General features: G+C 29.8%; 1 protein-coding gene across 4 annotated transcripts in view; it reads left to right on the forward strand.

Moving 5' to 3' along the window:
• The window catches only part of LOC107442736 (acetoacetyl-CoA synthetase), a 45,568-nt gene that overhangs the window by 22,170 nt on the left and 4,517 nt on the right, over nt 1-18,881 (forward strand). For 2 of the 4 annotated variants that reach the window (XM_071186449.1, XM_071186447.1), the window contains exons 8-18: nt 551-632; nt 3,654-3,807; nt 6,009-6,086; nt 8,362-8,551; nt 10,382-10,504; nt 10,600-10,713; nt 12,191-12,316; nt 14,342-14,411; nt 15,312-15,370; nt 17,294-17,496; nt 18,125-18,481. In XM_071186449.1, the coding sequence (XP_071042550.1) occupies nt 551-632; nt 3,654-3,807; nt 6,009-6,086; nt 8,362-8,551; nt 10,382-10,504; nt 10,600-10,713; nt 12,191-12,316; nt 14,342-14,411; nt 15,312-15,370; nt 17,294-17,496; nt 18,125-18,256 (1,331 nt within the window). In that variant the 3' untranslated portion in view covers nt 18,257-18,481. Of the gene's footprint in view, nt 1-550; nt 633-3,653; nt 3,808-6,008; nt 6,087-8,361; nt 8,552-10,381; nt 10,505-10,599; nt 10,714-12,190; nt 12,317-14,341; nt 14,412-15,311; nt 15,371-17,293; nt 17,497-18,124; nt 18,482-18,881 lie in introns of those variants that run through there. The other 2 variants (XM_071186448.1, XM_071186446.1) reach the window with 1 other exon arrangement.

The following is an 18,881-nucleotide window of genomic DNA, read 5'->3' on the forward strand; positions in this document are numbered from 1 at the left end:
AAGGTGTGCCTTTGGTGCCAGCTGAAGTATTGAACGATACACGCAAGTAGATCATTTGGCGTGTTGAGAGGCGTCGCATAAACTAGTGATTTAACGTGCCCAAAGATTGAGCTCTAGTTAAAACCAAGGTATTGCTTTTTGTCCCTCGCGTGCTTTCCCTTTTTTGGGGTATGCTTCATAGAGGTGATGTGCACCTGAATGTCATATTATATAGGGTAAGAGTCAGAGTGTATGAAACTATTTAAACAATAAAATACATATCTTTATAAATATCCAATAAATACTGAAGGAAATTTTTTTCTCCAAGAAAATTTTTTTTAATTTTTCTCTTAGAGGTCATTCGACTTTCGGAATTGTAAGAGGTCTGCGTATTAAGAAATACCAGCTTATTTACTTTCCTCAATATAAAACACCAAAAATCAATCGATACTTTTATGTTGCTTAATGTAATAATCCAGTAAAAATAATTACAACTCTTGTGAGAAAATAAGTGAGTGTATGTTTATATAAATAAAAAAAAATTTTAAAAAATGTGTTTTTGTTCATGCAGGTTTGAAAAGCTTGGAAAAAATTATAATTGTCCCGTCCAAGCTAAACTCTACAAAGAAAAATATTAGTAATATACCTAACAGGTATGCATTTCAATTAACTTACCTTGTACTTGGATCAAATCCATTTGAATGTTATAAATTAATTCCTTAAATTTAATTTTTTTCAAAGCATATTAATCTAAATAAATCACGCTTTCATTTTTATGAAATGAATAGTTCATTACAAATTTCCTTGCACAAAATAATATATTAATTACATATTATACTCCTTAACAAAATTATGACCCAAGTCTTGCGTACTACATGCAACACGAACTGTTCGCACATGCGTGAATCGCAATGTGTGCAATTGCATATTTGAATCTCATTCAGTGTCAAAAGTCCATTAGAATTTTCATCCCAATTACGATACAATAACCGGTAGCAGTCTATCCATCCAATTAACCGCAAAGTTAATGGCTGGGAACAATTCTTTACCTTTATAGGTTTAAAAACAATTTACGGCTAATATGGTAAAAGAAAAATTGTGAATACAAAGCTATACGATTTCGTAACCATTTACGACTAACATGGTTTAAAAACAGCAATAATTAAATTTAAAAGGACAATGGAATTAGAATGTGTCAGGACTTTTTGTTAGGCAATTATCATTAAAGTTCGATTGCGTTTTGTCAAATATATCATGAAATGTGACTTAATTAGTTTATCTAATGGTGTCATCTATCGTGAGAGATGGGAAACAAGGGACATTTTTGCTTCTGGTGCTGCCATCTATAAGCGAAAGAGAGATTCTTATTCTCAGTTCAGGGTCACCAATTTAGGAGTACAGGACACTAGAAAGTTCTCGTGTGTTGAAGGAATGGAAAAAAACATTGTGGTTTAATGCTGAGGTTTGACCTCCATTCAGTCGGTCATGAGATTGGAGATTAGTCCTCTCGGCTGATATGACAATCTCATGACCGACCTCAAGATTGTACAAAACTGTTAAGAACGCAGTGGCTTCATAAGGTGTTAATCAAGGATTTATTACTATGAGATAATTAAGCATCCACTGTTGTGTTAGGCATCCGATGGTGGAAAATTAAAATATGAATACGTAATCCTTATCACATGGGTTAACTTTCCGCTTTTGGAGATCGTGTGCTCGATTCCTATTGACTACGGGCTCAGTGTGTCTGGTTGATTATCTGATTCGGTGAAAATAGTGAATAAAAATTTTTTTTCTCGCTTAACAGTTTGAATGCCGTCGTTTTTATATTTATTTAACTGTTTTAGTTGAATATGGTAAAATAACATTGAAATAAATTGTTATTTAGCCATTTTCTCTGAGAAATTTTTAACAGAGTAATAAAGTTAGTTTTACTAGGACAAGTAGGTCAATTTGAAAGACAATTTTCGATAGCAATGCTTCCGAATTAGGCAAGATACCAAACCATCTGGTTTATTTGAGTGACAAACCAGCTAAATGCTGAAAGACGAGTAATATAGGAGTCAATCTCTCAAACCTTCTAAAATATATTGTCTTCTTTTTTGGAAACTTTTAATTAAATGTTTAATAAATAATTTTATTGATATATATGATTGCTTATTAGTAAGGTTGTTAAACATAAAATTAAAATTAGTTATTATAAATATAACTACAAAATACTAATTTACAACCTTCTACTTTCAAATTAAATGACAAAGATTAAATATATATATAGATAATGATATTTTTAAAAAAAATTGTCCTTGTAGCATTATTTACAAATTGACAACTAATGCAACGATTGTTCTGATATTTACTTTGTGATTGCATCTTTTTAAGAAATTGTTATGCTGATAAGAAATATTTTTATCTGTTGAATTGTTAAATTATCATAAAACATTAATGTTCAGTAAATTAGAATGCATATAAAATAAGGTTTCATATTCTGTGATAAGTTTGGTAAAAGCTGTGAAATTTGGTAATTTTTTCATGATACCTTGGAGCATGGCATAAAAACAATTTATTTTCTAGATTTTCTTAAATATCTTTCTTACGTGGCACTTTGTAAATCATGTAAATCTACCATGTGATTGCACTAACTGCTTAGTCAACCTATCGTTTTAAAGACGGTGTAATATAAATGCTTAAAAATTTTATTTAAAATGAAGTAAAAATCCATGAGCATTAAGGCTCACAAATTAATATTTAAATCAGAAAAAACAAAAGTGGAACCGAATCGAATAATTGTTCTAGAAACCTCTATCATAGACATCAACACCAGTTTGATTCCCTTACACAAAAATAAGGTGTGTTGAGGTTGTTCAGAAGTTGACAGATGTAAAAATATAGACCCGAGGTAGAAAATGAGGTTATGCTTTGCAGCACCAAAAATAACCTCATTAACAAACCTCAATTTCAATATCATTTACACTTAAGAAAATAAACCTCATGGATAATTCAGAAATAATTTTAATTTAAATCGGGGGAAATTATTCACACCTCAAATATACGTATTTGCTTAAGGTGTAGAAAAAACAATTCGTGTACCTTAAAAACTACCTCCCTAGGCTGGTTGCTTTGAAGTAGATTTCCATCAACCTCTAAACAACCTCAAGGGTGAATAAAACAACTTTATATACTTTGATTATACAGTTCTGTAGGATGATTTTTTAAGGTTGTTTTCGAATAAATAAACTTCGAATAAACCTCAAATTAACCTTAACACCTCAAAACAATATTGTGTAAACCTGAAAAAAACATTAAATTTTGTAAGAGTTGGTTGATAAAATTTTAAAGGATTTTATAACAATAACTTCTTAATTCCTCTCTATTTCGGCAATCAATCAGGTTTTGATGTTGCCTTCCTTAGTTTTTTTTTCTTTCTTTTCGTTTTTTGGACTTCGATAGTGTTTTTTTTTTTACTTTCCTTCCTTTAAATTTTCGAATGAAAAACCTAAAGGGTCATTTTTATATCTCAATTTTCGACAAGGATTCCGAAAGCATGGAGTAAGAATGGTTGTTTCATAACTCTATATATATTCTATAACATTGTCTATACTAAAAGCAAATTGATGCATAACGACAGCCTATTAAAAAAAAAGTTGAGCTTAGTTAAACCGTTTCATCTCTTGTAGCTGTTTTTTACAAGAGTTTTTGGATGCTGGGCGGAATGCAGATGGTTCAGTTCCAGACTTAATTTTTGAGCAAGTGCCTATGTCACATCCAGTCTTCATTAGTTATACTTCTGGAACTACAGGTTCACCTAAAGCTATTGTACATGGAAGTGAGGTAAAATAATTTCATATGACAGTAAAGGCATGGCATTATAGTATGCAGGGAAAGATACTTATTTTTTAAATTTACATATGCCACATTAAAATTAATATTAATACATTTCTATTGAAATAAGTATATAAGAATAATATGTTGATGCACGTCTAGAGACTTCAGTGCTAACGTAAAAATATCCTCAGTGGTAGACGGATCAGGGGTTAGAGTCCACTTGCCGTCAGAGTAACCGGTGGAGGTTTTCGTGGTTTTCCTCTCCATGTAACGGGTTAGTTCAATTAAAATGTCCTCTACGACGGTAAATTTCTCCAAATGCTTGATCCAAGAGTTTCCTTGTCTTCTGGATTGGGTTCAAAATTACAAGGCTAAGTAGTTGAACTTTGGTAGACATAAATCCTAAAATTAGGTCGGCTGATCAACGACTGTTATAATAAAATATAATTGTAATATTATAATTTGTAATATATCAATTAATAAAACAAGTTTTTTCTGATTAACTCATTTTTGACCAAAGATGCGTAAACTCACCATTTCAATAAAAAAAATTATTAACACTGTTACGTATATTTATTTCACTAATTATATTTTTCTGCGCTAGTTAATTTTAAAATTGTAAATTTTAAAATTACGCTAGTTTTTTTTAACTTTAAATTGTTATAGACAAATTCGAATTTTCAAAATGTATAATTATTTCCTTTGAGGTTAATTACATGTTTTTATGACAGATTAAAGTTGCAAATTCTGTAAATTAAATAAAAAATAAACAAATACCATAAGAAACCAAGTGTTCAACTAAATGATTCGCTCATTTGATTTCACCAATAGTGCACATACGTGCCATTTTATTTCTTAATTAACATATTACTTTTCATGCCCGAAACTATTTTTTGTAACTAATGAGTATAATTTAAGCATATTTCAATGAAAATAATACTATATATATTAAAATTTCTATCCTTGGGCAAAAATAGGTTAATGATATAAATGTGGTTATTTTTGGTAAGATAATAGAAACGTTCATTGTTTTATTATGTTGATTTTCTTAAAGTCTAAATTAGAAGGATAATTTCGGTTCATATAGATCATATACTACATATTCTATAATTAATACATATTATATTGAATAGTTTATATATATTTGGTTTATAAAGCATATACAGTCCCTGACTAAATAATTAGATGCACTATAAGATTCTATGTAAAATCTTAATTATCAGATGATACTATACAGTATTATTGTTTCTACGCGGCTAAAACCGGTTTACGCTAGTTTACATTCGTGTATCATTGGGTTAACATTGTAATGCAATACATTAAAAATAAATAGAAATAGGAAGTATATGAAAAATCTCCTGAATTAAAACCCATTACATGTATGTTTAAATATTAGAACCCATAATCCTCATAGAACAATCTCTGACGTCTGTAAGCTACTTGAACATAGTTGCAGACCAGGTTCACCCATTCATGGCAACAGTTTTTCCTGCGGGAGATGGTGTTTACCAACAAGATAATGCACAATGTCATAAGGGTCTAATCGTCATGGATAGGTTCGAGGAACAATCCAGTGACTTTCAAGTCATATCTTGGCCCCCAAATTCACCTGACCTTAATCCAATAGAGCATTTGTGGTCCTACTTGGAAAACCAAATTCGTGCTGCCCCGCTACCCCTTCGCAATGTGAGGGAATTCCAGGACCAGTTGGTGAGCGCTTGGTACCAGATACCTCAGACTACCTATCAGCACCTTGTGGAATCAATGCCGCGGTGGGTGATAGCAGTTTTGAGGGCTAAAGGTGGTCCTATATGTTATTAGCAGGATGGTCATAATATAATGGCTCTTCGGTGTATATCGTCTAATTTAACCAATTGATACACGAACGTAAGCAAGTAAACAGGTTTCTGTCGCGTAAAAACAATAATGCTGTATAGTATCACCTGATAATTAAGATTTTACATAAAATCTCATAGTGCGTCTAATAATACGGTTAGAGACTGAATTCGAAATTTCACGATTGCCTTACTGATAGAACTCTTTTTTTCCTTCCAAATTTATTTCATTTCAGTATTATTGAAAACATTTTTTTTTACTGTAGTTGATACTTCTAATGCTTTTTCAAAGCAGTTTAAAAGGGATATTTCTTTTAAAAAAATCATTATTATCTATAAAAATTCAGGTCTAAAATCTTTTTTTTCTCGCAGTGTCTTCTTTGTATTACTAGAGATAGATACCTTCAAAGTAGCGTCGATAGAAAGGGAGTCATTCTATCTGCATCTCCCGTAAGTAAGCTTTAATTTTATTAAGAGTTTTAATTAATTTTATATTGAAAGTATTATAAATTTTCATTTTTAGATTCATAAATTTCTTTTTTTTTATGTTTTAATATCTTTTATTATAAATCATACAATTTGTTTAGTATTAATTCATCTTAATATTGTTTTTAAAAAAATCACTGTTTTGAAAAAATTTTATTAACTTAATTAATCTATAAAGGAATTCGAACCCTTGGAAGGTATTAACTTCAACATTAGTCATCGATTATGCCTCATAAAAAGAGACAGTATATTTTCAGAAAAGGAGGCAATTCTGTATTACTAAAACCGGCGATTTGAATTTATTACGGCTACTTAATCTATATAAATTTCAACTTATTTTAAAAATAATTATCTGATTATTAATAAGCATCTGGTTGTCTGTTTTTGTACAACTCTCCTAATGAAGTTTTTTATCATAATAGCTTTTATTATCATTAATTAATACTTGATTTTAATTCTTTCTACTGTTGTTTATAAAAGATCGTGTCTTTGAGATTTTTATTGAACTTATTTGTTAATAAAAGAAAAGCTTACTGAAGAAATCAAAACTTAATTAACTTGCTAGAGATTAGAACATTGAACACTGTCTCTGCCTTATGAAAAGAGACAGTACATTTCATAAAAGGAGACAGCTCAGTAGTAATTCTTTAGTACTAAAATTAGTAATTTAAATCAATGACAGTTATTTACTCTTCATAAATTTTACTTCAAACAAATATAATTATCTAATAATTAATAAGCATCCGGGTGTCTGTTTTTATACAATTAATCAAATAAAGTTTTTTATCATTATGGTTTTCATTATGATGAATTGTTATTTTATATCAATTCTTCCTATTGTTGTTCATGAAAGATCGTTTTATTGAAAGATTTTTATTGAACTTATTTGTTGCTAAAAGAAAAGCTTACGAAAGGAAACTAAGCTTAATTAACTTGCTAGAGATTTGAACATTAAACACTGTCTCTGCCTTAGGAAACGAGACAGTGCATTTCATGAAAGGAGACAACTCAGTAGTAATTCTTTAGTACTAAAATTAGTAATTTAAATCAATGACAGTTATTTACACTTCATAATTTTACTTCAAACAGATATAATTATCTAATAATTAATAAGCATCCGGGTGTCTGTTTTTATACAATTAATCAAATAAAGTTTTTTAACATAATGGTTTTCATTATGATGAATTGTTATTTTATATCAATTCTTCCTATTCCTATTGTTGTTCATGAAAGATCGTTTTATTGAAAGATATTTATTGAACTTATTTATAGATAAAAGAAAAGCTTACAAAAGGAAACAAAGCTTAATTAACTTGCTAGAGATTTGAACATTGAACACTGTCTCTGCCTTAAGAAAAGAGACAGTACATTTCATAAAAGGAGACAACTCAGTAGCAATTCTTTAGTACTAAAATTAGTAATTTAAATCAATGACAGTTATTTACTCTTCATAAATTTTACTTCAAACAGATATAATTATCTAATAATTAGTAGGCATCTGGGTGACTGTTTTTATACAATCCTCCAAATAAAGTTTTTTAGCATAATGGTTTTCATTATGATGAATTGTTATATTGCATCAGATCAGTTCTTCCTATTGTTGTTAATGAAAGATCGTTTTATTGAAAGATATTTATGGAACTTATTTGTAGATAAAATAATAGTTTCCAAAGGGAAACAATGCTTTGGATTGCATTAAGTAAAACTTGCGAGCGACTAATACATTGAACACTGTATGTGCCTCATGAAAAGAGACGGTACATTTTCAGAAAAGGAGACAATACATTCGCAATTTCTGATTAATCAATTATGGCTACTTACTCTTCATAACATTTTACATCCGACTAGTTCAGCTAGATATTTAATTAGCTATTGACAAAATCTTTCAATAAGTTCCGGAAGTCTGTTTTACGCAGTTTAATTTTATTTATTTATTCATTTATTTATACATCAATACTGTTTTGTTTGTCAATTCTTAATTATAATTCTGGTGAAGTGTTGAAACCCTTCTTTTATTACCTCCTCAACTAATGAGGGGATATTTTCCAAAGAATTTTCTTAAGTTCTTCTGCGTATACACAATCCAAATCTATAATTAAACTTGGGATCTAACTCTTAACCTCTCGCTTTCAGCAATCTTTTAGTAAATCTTTCAGCAATTGAGGCACAGATCTTTGATTAGATTCAGGATCGAACTCTTATTAAATTTGACCCTACAGTAATAAAAATCTCTTTCTAGGCTGGATGGGCAACATGGACGATGGGACTCAGTGCATTCATCACAGGACAAACTTCGGTCTTATATGATGGCGTGCCTTACTTTCTTTCTCCAACGCATTTTTGGGACATCATAGATGAATATAAAATATCAATGCTTTTCCTGACTCCCAGCATAATAGATGAATTAGAGAAGAGGAATTACGTCCCAAGTAAAGTGTTTCTATTTCTGTATATACCTGCTGTAAGAATAAAACGCCGTTTGAATGATATAAACGCTTTCAATGAATGTTTAGAAATAAATATTCAAAAACTAACGTCATAAGTATTTTTATGCGCATTTCTGTATTTGTAAACCTATAAGATTCAATCATTATTTGTAAACAAGAAAGGTGAATAGTCAAAGTACATTTATTTTGATGCGAATCATAAGGATTTACTAATTATTTGTAAGCAATAAACATGAATAGTTTTAAGAAACATATGCATATTTATTTCAATGTGAATCATTATGATTTACTTTTAATTGTTAAGATGATTTACAATGAGTGGAAGAACTTTCTCAAATGACAGTCCGTATGATTTGCTATTAATTTTAAAACTAAAAATATGAATAGTCAAATACTTTTTGACCGTTTCATTTTTCAAAAGTCTCTATGATTAATTCATTACACTGGGGAACAATTTTTTTCTGTTTTCTGTTGCAGGAGATTTTTAAACGGTAGCGGTTGATTTTGATCCTGCAATTAGTTTCTCTCACCAAGATACAATTTTTTAAATGACATTTTTAGTATTTTTTTTTTGTTGAATTTAAAAACGTTATGAATAACAGGGGTCACATAAATGTTGAAAAAAACTTACAGAAGAGTCCATCAGTAATATTAAAATTGTAGGAGTATCTCCATACAACCCAATATATTTCTAATCAAGTTTCCATTAAACAGATATTGTATGTCTGTTATTAAAAAAAGCTGTGTTAGGAAATGCTTTTTAAAATACACCTTAAAAGACCGATTTCATTCCTTTATTTTTTTTAGAACTATCGGTGAACAGCCGACACAATTTTCGAGTTTACGACAACTAATGTTCAACTCCGTAGCCTTGTAATTTTGAACCCAATCCAGAAGACAAGGGAACCTTCTGGATCAAGTATTTGGAAATTTTTGTCTTCGTGAAGGACTTTTTAATCGAACTCTAAGGGACTTTTTAATCGACTTTTTAATCGAACTCTAAGACCACAAGAACCTCCCACGGTTAGTCTGGCAGCCAGACCGCTTTAACCCATGACCCGTCTACCACTAAGAATATTTCAAGTCAGCACTGTGGTCGGTACAAGCCGGATGCGGAATTCGTATCGTCCAGCCACCGCTATGATTCCAACCCGGTTCACCTCATTGGAAGGCTAACGCTCTCTCCCCTGAGCCCTCGTGACTATATTTATGAAATAAAATTTTCCTAAGATTATTCTTACAAAAATACAAAGTAAATTATTTCCTTCCTTTGTAATTTATTCTGTATTTTTGTAAGAATAATCTTAGGAAACTTTTATTTCATAAATGTAGGAAAAGTAAGTGAAAAAAATGTTTCGCAAAATTTTCAACGTCATTTTCCCTTAAATATCTGATTCTTTCCAACATTAAAGAGAGCTAGAATAAGGGGAAATCTATGATCTTCATTAAAGAGAGCTAGAATAAGGGGAAATCTATGATCTTCATTATAGAGAGCTAGAATAAGGGGAAGTCTATGATCTTCATTAAAGAGAGCTAGAATAAGGGGAAATCTGTGATCTTCATTATAGAGAGCTAGAATAAGGGGAAATCTATGATCTTCATTAAAGAAAGCTAGAATATGGGGAAATCTATGATCTTCATTAAAGAGAGCTAGAATAAGGGGAAATCTATGATCTTCATTAAGGAAATAAGAATAAATTACAAAGTATCATACATGAATGATTCTATGCCATTGTATAAGAAGTGGAAAAACATTATCTTATAAAAAGATTACTTTAAAATTCAGTTTAAAATGTAATTTTCATTTTCTAGCTGAAAAACACAAACTGGACAGCTTATATGCAATTTTTGCTGGTGCTAGTGTTGTAAAACCTCAAAACTATGAATTTGTATATCAAAAAATTAAGAAAAATTTTTTATTCATGAGTTTTTATGGTGAGTTCATTTTTTGCTTCACTCAATGCAATTGTTTGTGTCGTATTTACTAGAATGAAAAATCATTAACCTAACTTTTTCTTTTTTTAATACAGGATCAACAGAAATGATGGGGGCCTGTTTAACTTTTAATCGCACTTTGCTTATTTACAAAAGCGAAATGACTTGTCCAGCTTTAGGCGCTGATGTAATGTGTGTTAATGAAGAAGGTACGGTGCCTCAGGTATTTTTTGTGCTATCAAAAAAATATTTTTTTAGAAATCATTTAATAATTCTGTTGATTCTAAACTCAATTCTTTTATATTTGCATCAAGTTAAAGTATGTTCTTAGAACAGGAGTGACAAATTACGTTTAAGCATTTTTTTTAAATCTTAGCGTTAATCAATTAATCTCAATAATTTTTAACTTATTTGTTCCATACTAGTTGAAAGAAGAAAAATCATCAGATAAATTTCACTTAGCATCATAAGGGCATCGAGATTACTTTTCAGACAAGTTAAGAAAAATCTCTCAAAAAATATCTTATGTTGCCAAAACTTTTTCTGATTTCGGTTGACAGTTAAAAGAAAGAGATTTTCTAAATAATTCATGAAGTTTCAGAATTCTTTATCTTCTATTTCAGAAATATTTTCAATACATCAGCAACATTTCAGAAATATTTCATAAGAGGTTTAAGGGAAAAGTAGACATTTTAAAGGTTAGGGACAAAACAGATTGGAATAAGGACTTGAAAAGTTAGTAACTTCTTTGAAAGGTAATGTTGTTGTTGTTGTTGTTCTCTTCCCCATGACCAGCAGAGCTAGATCAGGTCCATAAGCTTGTTCACTCTGTGAAAGTCTAGCACCAACAGGGAAGCTTGAACCAGGTCCTGCCTAGTAAGTCCCAGACAAACCAAAATGTGGTCAGGGGAGGTCTGGTCAGCAGAACACTTACTGCAGATTTCGAAATGTTTATTACCATCGATATAAGTCATTTGAAACGTAATGTTGATGCTTTCTGCAACATCGGTTGATATTTACTATTGATTTTCTTGTCTATTTCTTTTCATTTTTTTTTCTCTAATACATAATATACTAAACAGAGAATAGCACAATGGATGGTTAACGCATGCATTACTTTTTTTTAAACTTATTTGTACAATCCAAGTTTAAAGGAGAAAAATCATTAGATAGATTTTACCAAACATCATAAAAGCATCGCGATTACGTTTCAGATAAGTTTTTAACAAAATCTCTCAAAAATACTTTTTGTTGCCAAAATTTCTTCTGATTTCGGTTGACAGTTTGAAGAAAGAGGATTTCAAAAGAATTCGTGTAAAGAAGTTTATCTTGAATGTATCAGAAATATTAACTATACATCAGGAACATTTCAGAAATATTTCTTTAGAGGCTTTCGAAAAAAAGAAAGACATTTCTTAGGTTAGAGACAAAACAGATCAGAATACGGACTTGAAACGTTTCTAAACTCTTTAAATCGTAATGTTGATGCTTTGTGCTATATCGGTTAATATTTACTATTGATTTTCTTGTCTATTTCTTTAAATTTTTTTTCTCTAATACATAATATACTAAGCAGATGATATCACAGACTAGGGTTAAGGCATGCATTTAAAACTCTTACTATACTTTAAGAAAGTAAGTACATAACTGTTATATATTAATTTCTGTTACATATTTGGTCTACAGGTTGCTCTATAGTTGGTGAAGTTGGTGATCTAGTCATAACAAAACCATATCCATCATTGCCACTGGGCTTATATGGAGATGACGATGGTTCGAGATATAGAGAACAATACTTTTCTAAACATAAAGGTGAATTTCTTACAATCTATATATATATATTTCTCTTACAATCTATATTACATGGCGACAAAAAAAAGCCTCACTACAACTCCCCGAATGGCCACGCTAGAAAATCAAACAAAGATTGCCCCTAAAAATGTCACATGCCAAAGCTAGCTGAAGTGACTCAACATGTAGCACTTTTAAAAACGGAAACGGAAATAACCAGAGAGAGCATTCTCACCAAGTGTGATCTGCTGATGACAACCTAAACAATATGGAAATGAATGGGGGAAAACTAGATCCTACCACGTGATTTTCCGGCCAATAAAAATGCGCCGACAACAATGGAAAACGGTGTCAGATCATTATGATTTTATGTTATATAGAACGTTTTCCTATAATACTAATTTTTTTTAAAAAAAAAATATTAGTATTATGGATTTTATATGGATTTGAATGACTGTTTTGAATTCTTAGAATTTTATGCATTTGCAATGTACCTAAATTAGAAGCGAGCGAAGCGGGCTTGGTTTGTGAAGCAAATCATATAAGATTGCGTAACAATTTTCGGGGGCTGGCGAGCGTTAGCGAGCAGGGGGCGCAGCCCACTAGTAGAAATATAATAGTAAAGATTTCATATTGTTGAACTGTTCGGAATATATCAAGCATATTATAAATCTGAAAAGTAGTAACGCTTTACATTAATACTATTTTTGCGTCGCATTTTTTTTATTTTCTTATTTTTAAAGCTTTTTAGTAATGTTCCATGCAAATTTTTGAATGTTGTTTCCTCGTACCATAAAAATGCAACGAAAAAATAAATTTCATTTTTTAAAGTGTTTTTACCCATTTAAATCTGGCAGAAGGAGAAAGGAAGTATTCTATAAGACTTGCATTTATACGTACTGAAGAGTGCGTCATAGCGCTCTAAAAACTATACTGTACGCGCATTAATAAAATTAAAAATTATTTTGGATTTATAAATGTTTTTGCAATTAAAAATCCCTTTAAAAGTGTTTTTATTTTAAAATCCCTTGAAAGGAGACCACTGTAAATTTTTTTAAAAAAAGACTTAACTTTTTTCAAAATTTACTCAATGGGATACCTACAAGTGACGTAATGCGGGTATCTCGATCCTGATTGGTTGTTGAAACGCGGCTTTTGTTTACGCTAACAACTGTTCTTTCCATTCGAATTCGAGTAAGCCAAGTATCAATTCTCTTAAATGTTATATGCTCTTATTCTTTCACTAAGATTTCAATTCTTTCACTATGTATTTTTTTCTCATCACACAGAAAGTCACGAAGCCATGTAGAACATTAACAATTGAATTATGCATTGAAGTTGCCAGATGCGCAAAAAAAAATCTATCACGGTTACAATAAAATACATAAACAAATAACAGATCTAAGTTAAGTAAAAGACGCAGACGAGAAAGAATTATATATCAAGGAATTCGATGAGCGATACGACATAGTATTTAATTAACTTCACGTTAATTAACATTCTAACTTATATGGAGAAACTTAGCTCAACTTTAACACTTTATTTTGCTTATAAACTATCAGCTGACGTCATTGGTCACATGTGTGGGTATGTCTGGTCTTCTTCTTCTTGGGTGAGATTTGGCAGTAATTAATCCAAAATCTAGAGGAATCATTATTTGCTAGATTACTTGCCAAAAACTAGATAAACATTATTGCCTCTAGTTTGCTGAATTTGACATAAGTTAATAGCCTATTAAATTTGCAAGTGAATAGGATGCAAACTAAAATTAAACCATTATCATTAAATTTAATGAATACAAAGTTTAGGAAATCTCATTTCAATCATAAACAGCACGTTGATGTTAAAAATTGCTATCATCTGCATGAGCTTCAATTTACAGTTTTAAAGACAATTATTTTACAAAAATACTTAGTGTCAAAATATATAAAAGTAGATTAATCGAAATTTTTAAAATTTCTACTTAATTTAAATCTTAAAGCTGCTAATCATTATTTCATTTTTTATTTATTATTTATTTAATTTCCTTTTAAAAATTTTATGTAGATAAATTTTCAATGGGGGATTTGGCAGTAGTTAATCCAAAAACTAGAGGAATCATTATTTGTTGTCGAAAGTAAGTGTTATTGCTTTTTATTTATTCTCTGTGGGTATTTTTCTGTATTGATTCGAAAGAAGTTTTTTCTCTAGTACCCAAAATGTCTTGAATAAATGAAAAGCTCAAAAATGCAATATAAAAAACCGAATTTTGTGGTCTATTCCATGACTTTCACCATTTGTTATTAACTATCATGTTTATAACTATTTTTCTGCACAAACTGACAACAGTACATGACAAACAGTTTCTAAACATAATTGCACACTGAGTATATTCAATTATGATTTATGCGAATATTTTTAACTGCTAATACGCGAAACATTAAATTTTTTCCTGAATTATAGATGTTAGTATTTATAACAATTACTTGAAAGATAATTTTTTCAGGTTTAAATGAGTGATTCCACTGTCTTGCATGAACGCATGAAATTATTTAATATATTTGTAATGAAATATTTGTGAAATACGCAACTATGATTCGACATATCTTAATACAAAAATGCTAAAACATATAACTTTCATATACATATTCGTAGAAAAAGATGGCGTTGAATTTTAATTTTTAACTGTTTTGTACCTCCTTTGTGAATTTGCCGGATAATTTTTATTGTGATACTAACGATTAAAAAAATCAAAATTCAGCATAAATGTTTGGAATACATAAAAAATGAAGATAAAGCATTAACGAATGAGCGATGTTAAAATCTATACATCAAAAATTATAATCTCGTTAAAATATTTTAGTTTTTGAATAAATACTAACACTTATATAAAATAAAAATTAAAAATTAATTATCATATTCGTATGTTGTAATAATTAATTATAAAAGGGTTTATTTTTTTGAAATATGTTTTTAAACATTTCCAAATACTAAACTCGTTAAGTTTGGTTCAAAATGTGCATTTATTGCTTTCTAGTGATGAAGTTCTTAATCAATTCGGTTGTAGATTTGGAAGTTCAGAAATTTATAACGTTGGTAAGTACTTTATACATAAATTACTTCATGCTCGAGAGATTAGTTTAAAATATAAGATACAAATATTATTATACATATTATGCTTATAATTAACATTGATAGGTGAAATATCAAATGTAGCTTGTAAAATTACGTATAATCTATGTATATACATGTATAAGGCCTTTATTCGATTAAAAAAAAATTTTTTAAATCAATTTTACGTAAGTAATGATATTTTTCCTTCTTTTCAAAGATTGTACATTATATGGGGAAAAGATCTCCTTTCTATAGGACTCCTGATTTTCAATTACGTTTGGATGACGGGTTTTCGCTCATAAGTGCGAAGTACCTAGTACAATACAGTCATAGACTTCGAACAGCATTTTCTCCGATGGACTTGATAACTGATCATCGAAGGTGAACAGCTAAAAATATATAAATTCAAAAAATAAAAAAAAGGAAGAGAACAGAACTTATTTTATCTAATCAATCTGGAACGAAAAAAAAATATCTGGAACGAAATAATATCACTCCAAAACTTTCAAACAATGTATTGCTTAACTTTGCTCTTGCCTAAGTTACTGCTCCTACAGCTAGTGTGATGATATTGTTCATTGTTTTTACTGTTTGTTTGATATTGCCCAACTTTTTCTAACTTGCTCATACTTAATCCAACTTAAACATACTTAATATTACGCCAGTCCAATGGTAGGTTAGTGATATTCTTCAAAAACATGCGTTTCAAATCATGGCAGAGCTCCTATGAGCCATTTTTCCAACAAGACAATGCTCGGCCACACGCATCAAGGCTATCCCAGGATTGCATCCGCCACACAAACTATCTCTCCCTGGCCTACTCGATCCCTAGATTTGTCACCGATCGAGCATATATGAGATCACCTGGGAAGGCAAATCGGACATCCTCAAAAATTAGTCTAATTAGAGTCGTATTTACAGCCACTATGGGACATAAAGTCGCAGAACTTTGTAAGGGACTTTTCATGCCTCAATACTTGGTCGTTTGTATGTTATATTCGTGATAGAAATGGCCCCACAGTGTACTAAAACCTGCGTTCATTCTTATTTTTCCTGTAATAAACGATCAGTTAGATTTAATTTTTTAATCATCCATTTCGATCAACATAGTACTTATGCATGTAAAATTTCGTTCTATTCTGATGATTCATTTTCATGGCAACGAGTGTATTAATATGCATGTATCGTAATTACGAGGCTTTAAGTTTAGATCTAATACACACGGGAGATAAGAGACTATGCATCCACCTTTAGAACTCAAGATCTTAAGGCTTAAGATTTTAAAACGATCTCTGAAGTAAAACTACTTGGTTTCAGAAATACAATGTAGTAAAAAAGCATAGTTTTCAAGCTACAACGTAGTAAAACTACATGGTGTTAGAACTAATGTTTAAGTATAAAGTATTTGTTCCATACCCTACCATCAGTTGACTGTGGATATAACTTCCAACTTGTTCATTGTTTAATACACATGAGAGATAAAGGACGATGAATGCACCTTTATAAAGAACTCAAGGAGATCTTAAGCCTTGAAATTTTAAAGCGATCTCTGTAGTAAAACTACATGGTTTTAGAACTTATGTTTAATTATAAAGTAATTGTTCCATACCCTCCCATCAGTTGACTGTGAATATAACTTCCAACTTGTTCATTATTTCTCCATGGTCCATCGTACATATATTTGGATTTTTTTATTTCACGATGTTATTCGATTAAATGAGGTTTCGGTGTATATTTTTATATTCACTATTCAAATATTTATCGAGTGCGATGTTTTTTTGTGGGGAAAAAAACAAATTTCTCTTGTGTTTTTTCCAGTACTTTTAAAACTCAGTTTCAAAAAATTAGTTCATAAAATTAGTACTCTTTAAATAAATTTTATATTTATATGATCTTTCATTTCAGTGAATCGTCTTCCTGAAGTGCACGACAGCCTTTGCGTATCTCAGTATAGTAAAAATGGTACAGAGAGAGCTGTTTTGTTTTTGAAACTGAAAACTGGCTTCAAATTCAATGATGAATTATTGAAGAAAGTTCGCGAAAAAGTAGAAGAGGAGTTGACAGATGAACACATTCCAGGGCTTATCATGGAGGTTCAAGATATACCAGTAAGAATATTTTTATTTTTTAAATTTTTAAAATAACATAAAAACGTAATAAGTTATTAAATATGAAAAATTACTTTTAAGGTTTTTCAAATGAACCAATTACAGTCCCTAGCTCAATTATTAGACGCGCTATATGATTCTATGTAAAATCTGTGGTTAACATTTAAATGCAATACTTTAAAAATAAATACAAATAGGAAGTATATAAAAATCTCCTGAATAAAAACCCATTACATGTATGTTTAAATATAAAAGTATTGCATATAAACTAGTGCAAAACATGCAATTATTTAAGATCTACAGTGTATCTAATAATTTGATCTAATTATTACAATAATACCTGGTATGATAAATATTCTATATTTATATAATATATCATCTTATTTATCCTAGCATCGAATTTATCTCATATATCTCCTAATTTAACCAATTGATACACGAATGTAAACAAGTGTAAACCGGTTTAAGTCACGTAAAAACAATAAAGTTATATAGTATCACCTGATAGTTCAAATTTTACATTGAATCTTATAGTGCGTCTATTAATTTGACTTCTATTATTAAAGACTCATTTATTTTTGTTAGAGTTTGCTGTGAATTAATTTTGAATTATGTGTTTTGATTCTAGTACAATATAACTGGAAAGAAAATGGAAATTTTGGTGAAAAAGATACTGAACAATATGCCGTACAATACTGATGTGGTAAAAAACAAGGATTCCATACAGCATTATTTGAATGTGCCACCGTTTGAAGAATAAAATCCATACATTCTTCTTTAATTTAAGGTTTCACTCATATAAATGAAATATTAAAATATTTTCTTATGTAAAAAGGAATTCTTGACTGTATTTTACGATAAATATATTTTTATTGGTATATTGCTTCCAAAAATAGAAGAAGATTCCATTTTTTAAAATGAAAAAAGAATAAAACGTATTTTTTTTATCCGTAAAAATAAATTGCCTTAAAAATTTTATAAAAAATTTTTCTGATATTTTATTTTTTGCTACTTTGTTGACCCTTTAGCGCAAAATTATAATTAACACATTTTTCATGCTTTTTTCATTATTTTGTATTAATTTAGGTAAAAATTAAGGGAAAATATTATATTTAGAATTTTAATAATTTATGATCATGAAATAGGGATAGATAGGCGCAGATAGAGACACATGTGCATATATGGCAGTACTTTTACTTTCGTTACTTGTACCACCGGTACAAGTAAAAAGTACGTACTTTTACTTGTACTTCGTTACTTTTTAAATTTAGTACTTTTACTTGTACTTTCGTTACTTTTTTAGGGAAAAAGTACAAGTATTTGTAACGGAAATGTCGAATGAAATCGTTACTTTTTTCTAAAACTCGGTAAGCTTTCTAAAAAAA

Source organism: Parasteatoda tepidariorum, chromosome 10 (assembly GCF_043381705.1).
Source record: "Parasteatoda tepidariorum isolate YZ-2023 chromosome 10, CAS_Ptep_4.0, whole genome shotgun sequence".
Taxonomy (NCBI): Eukaryota; Metazoa; Arthropoda; class Arachnida; order Araneae; family Theridiidae; genus Parasteatoda; species Parasteatoda tepidariorum.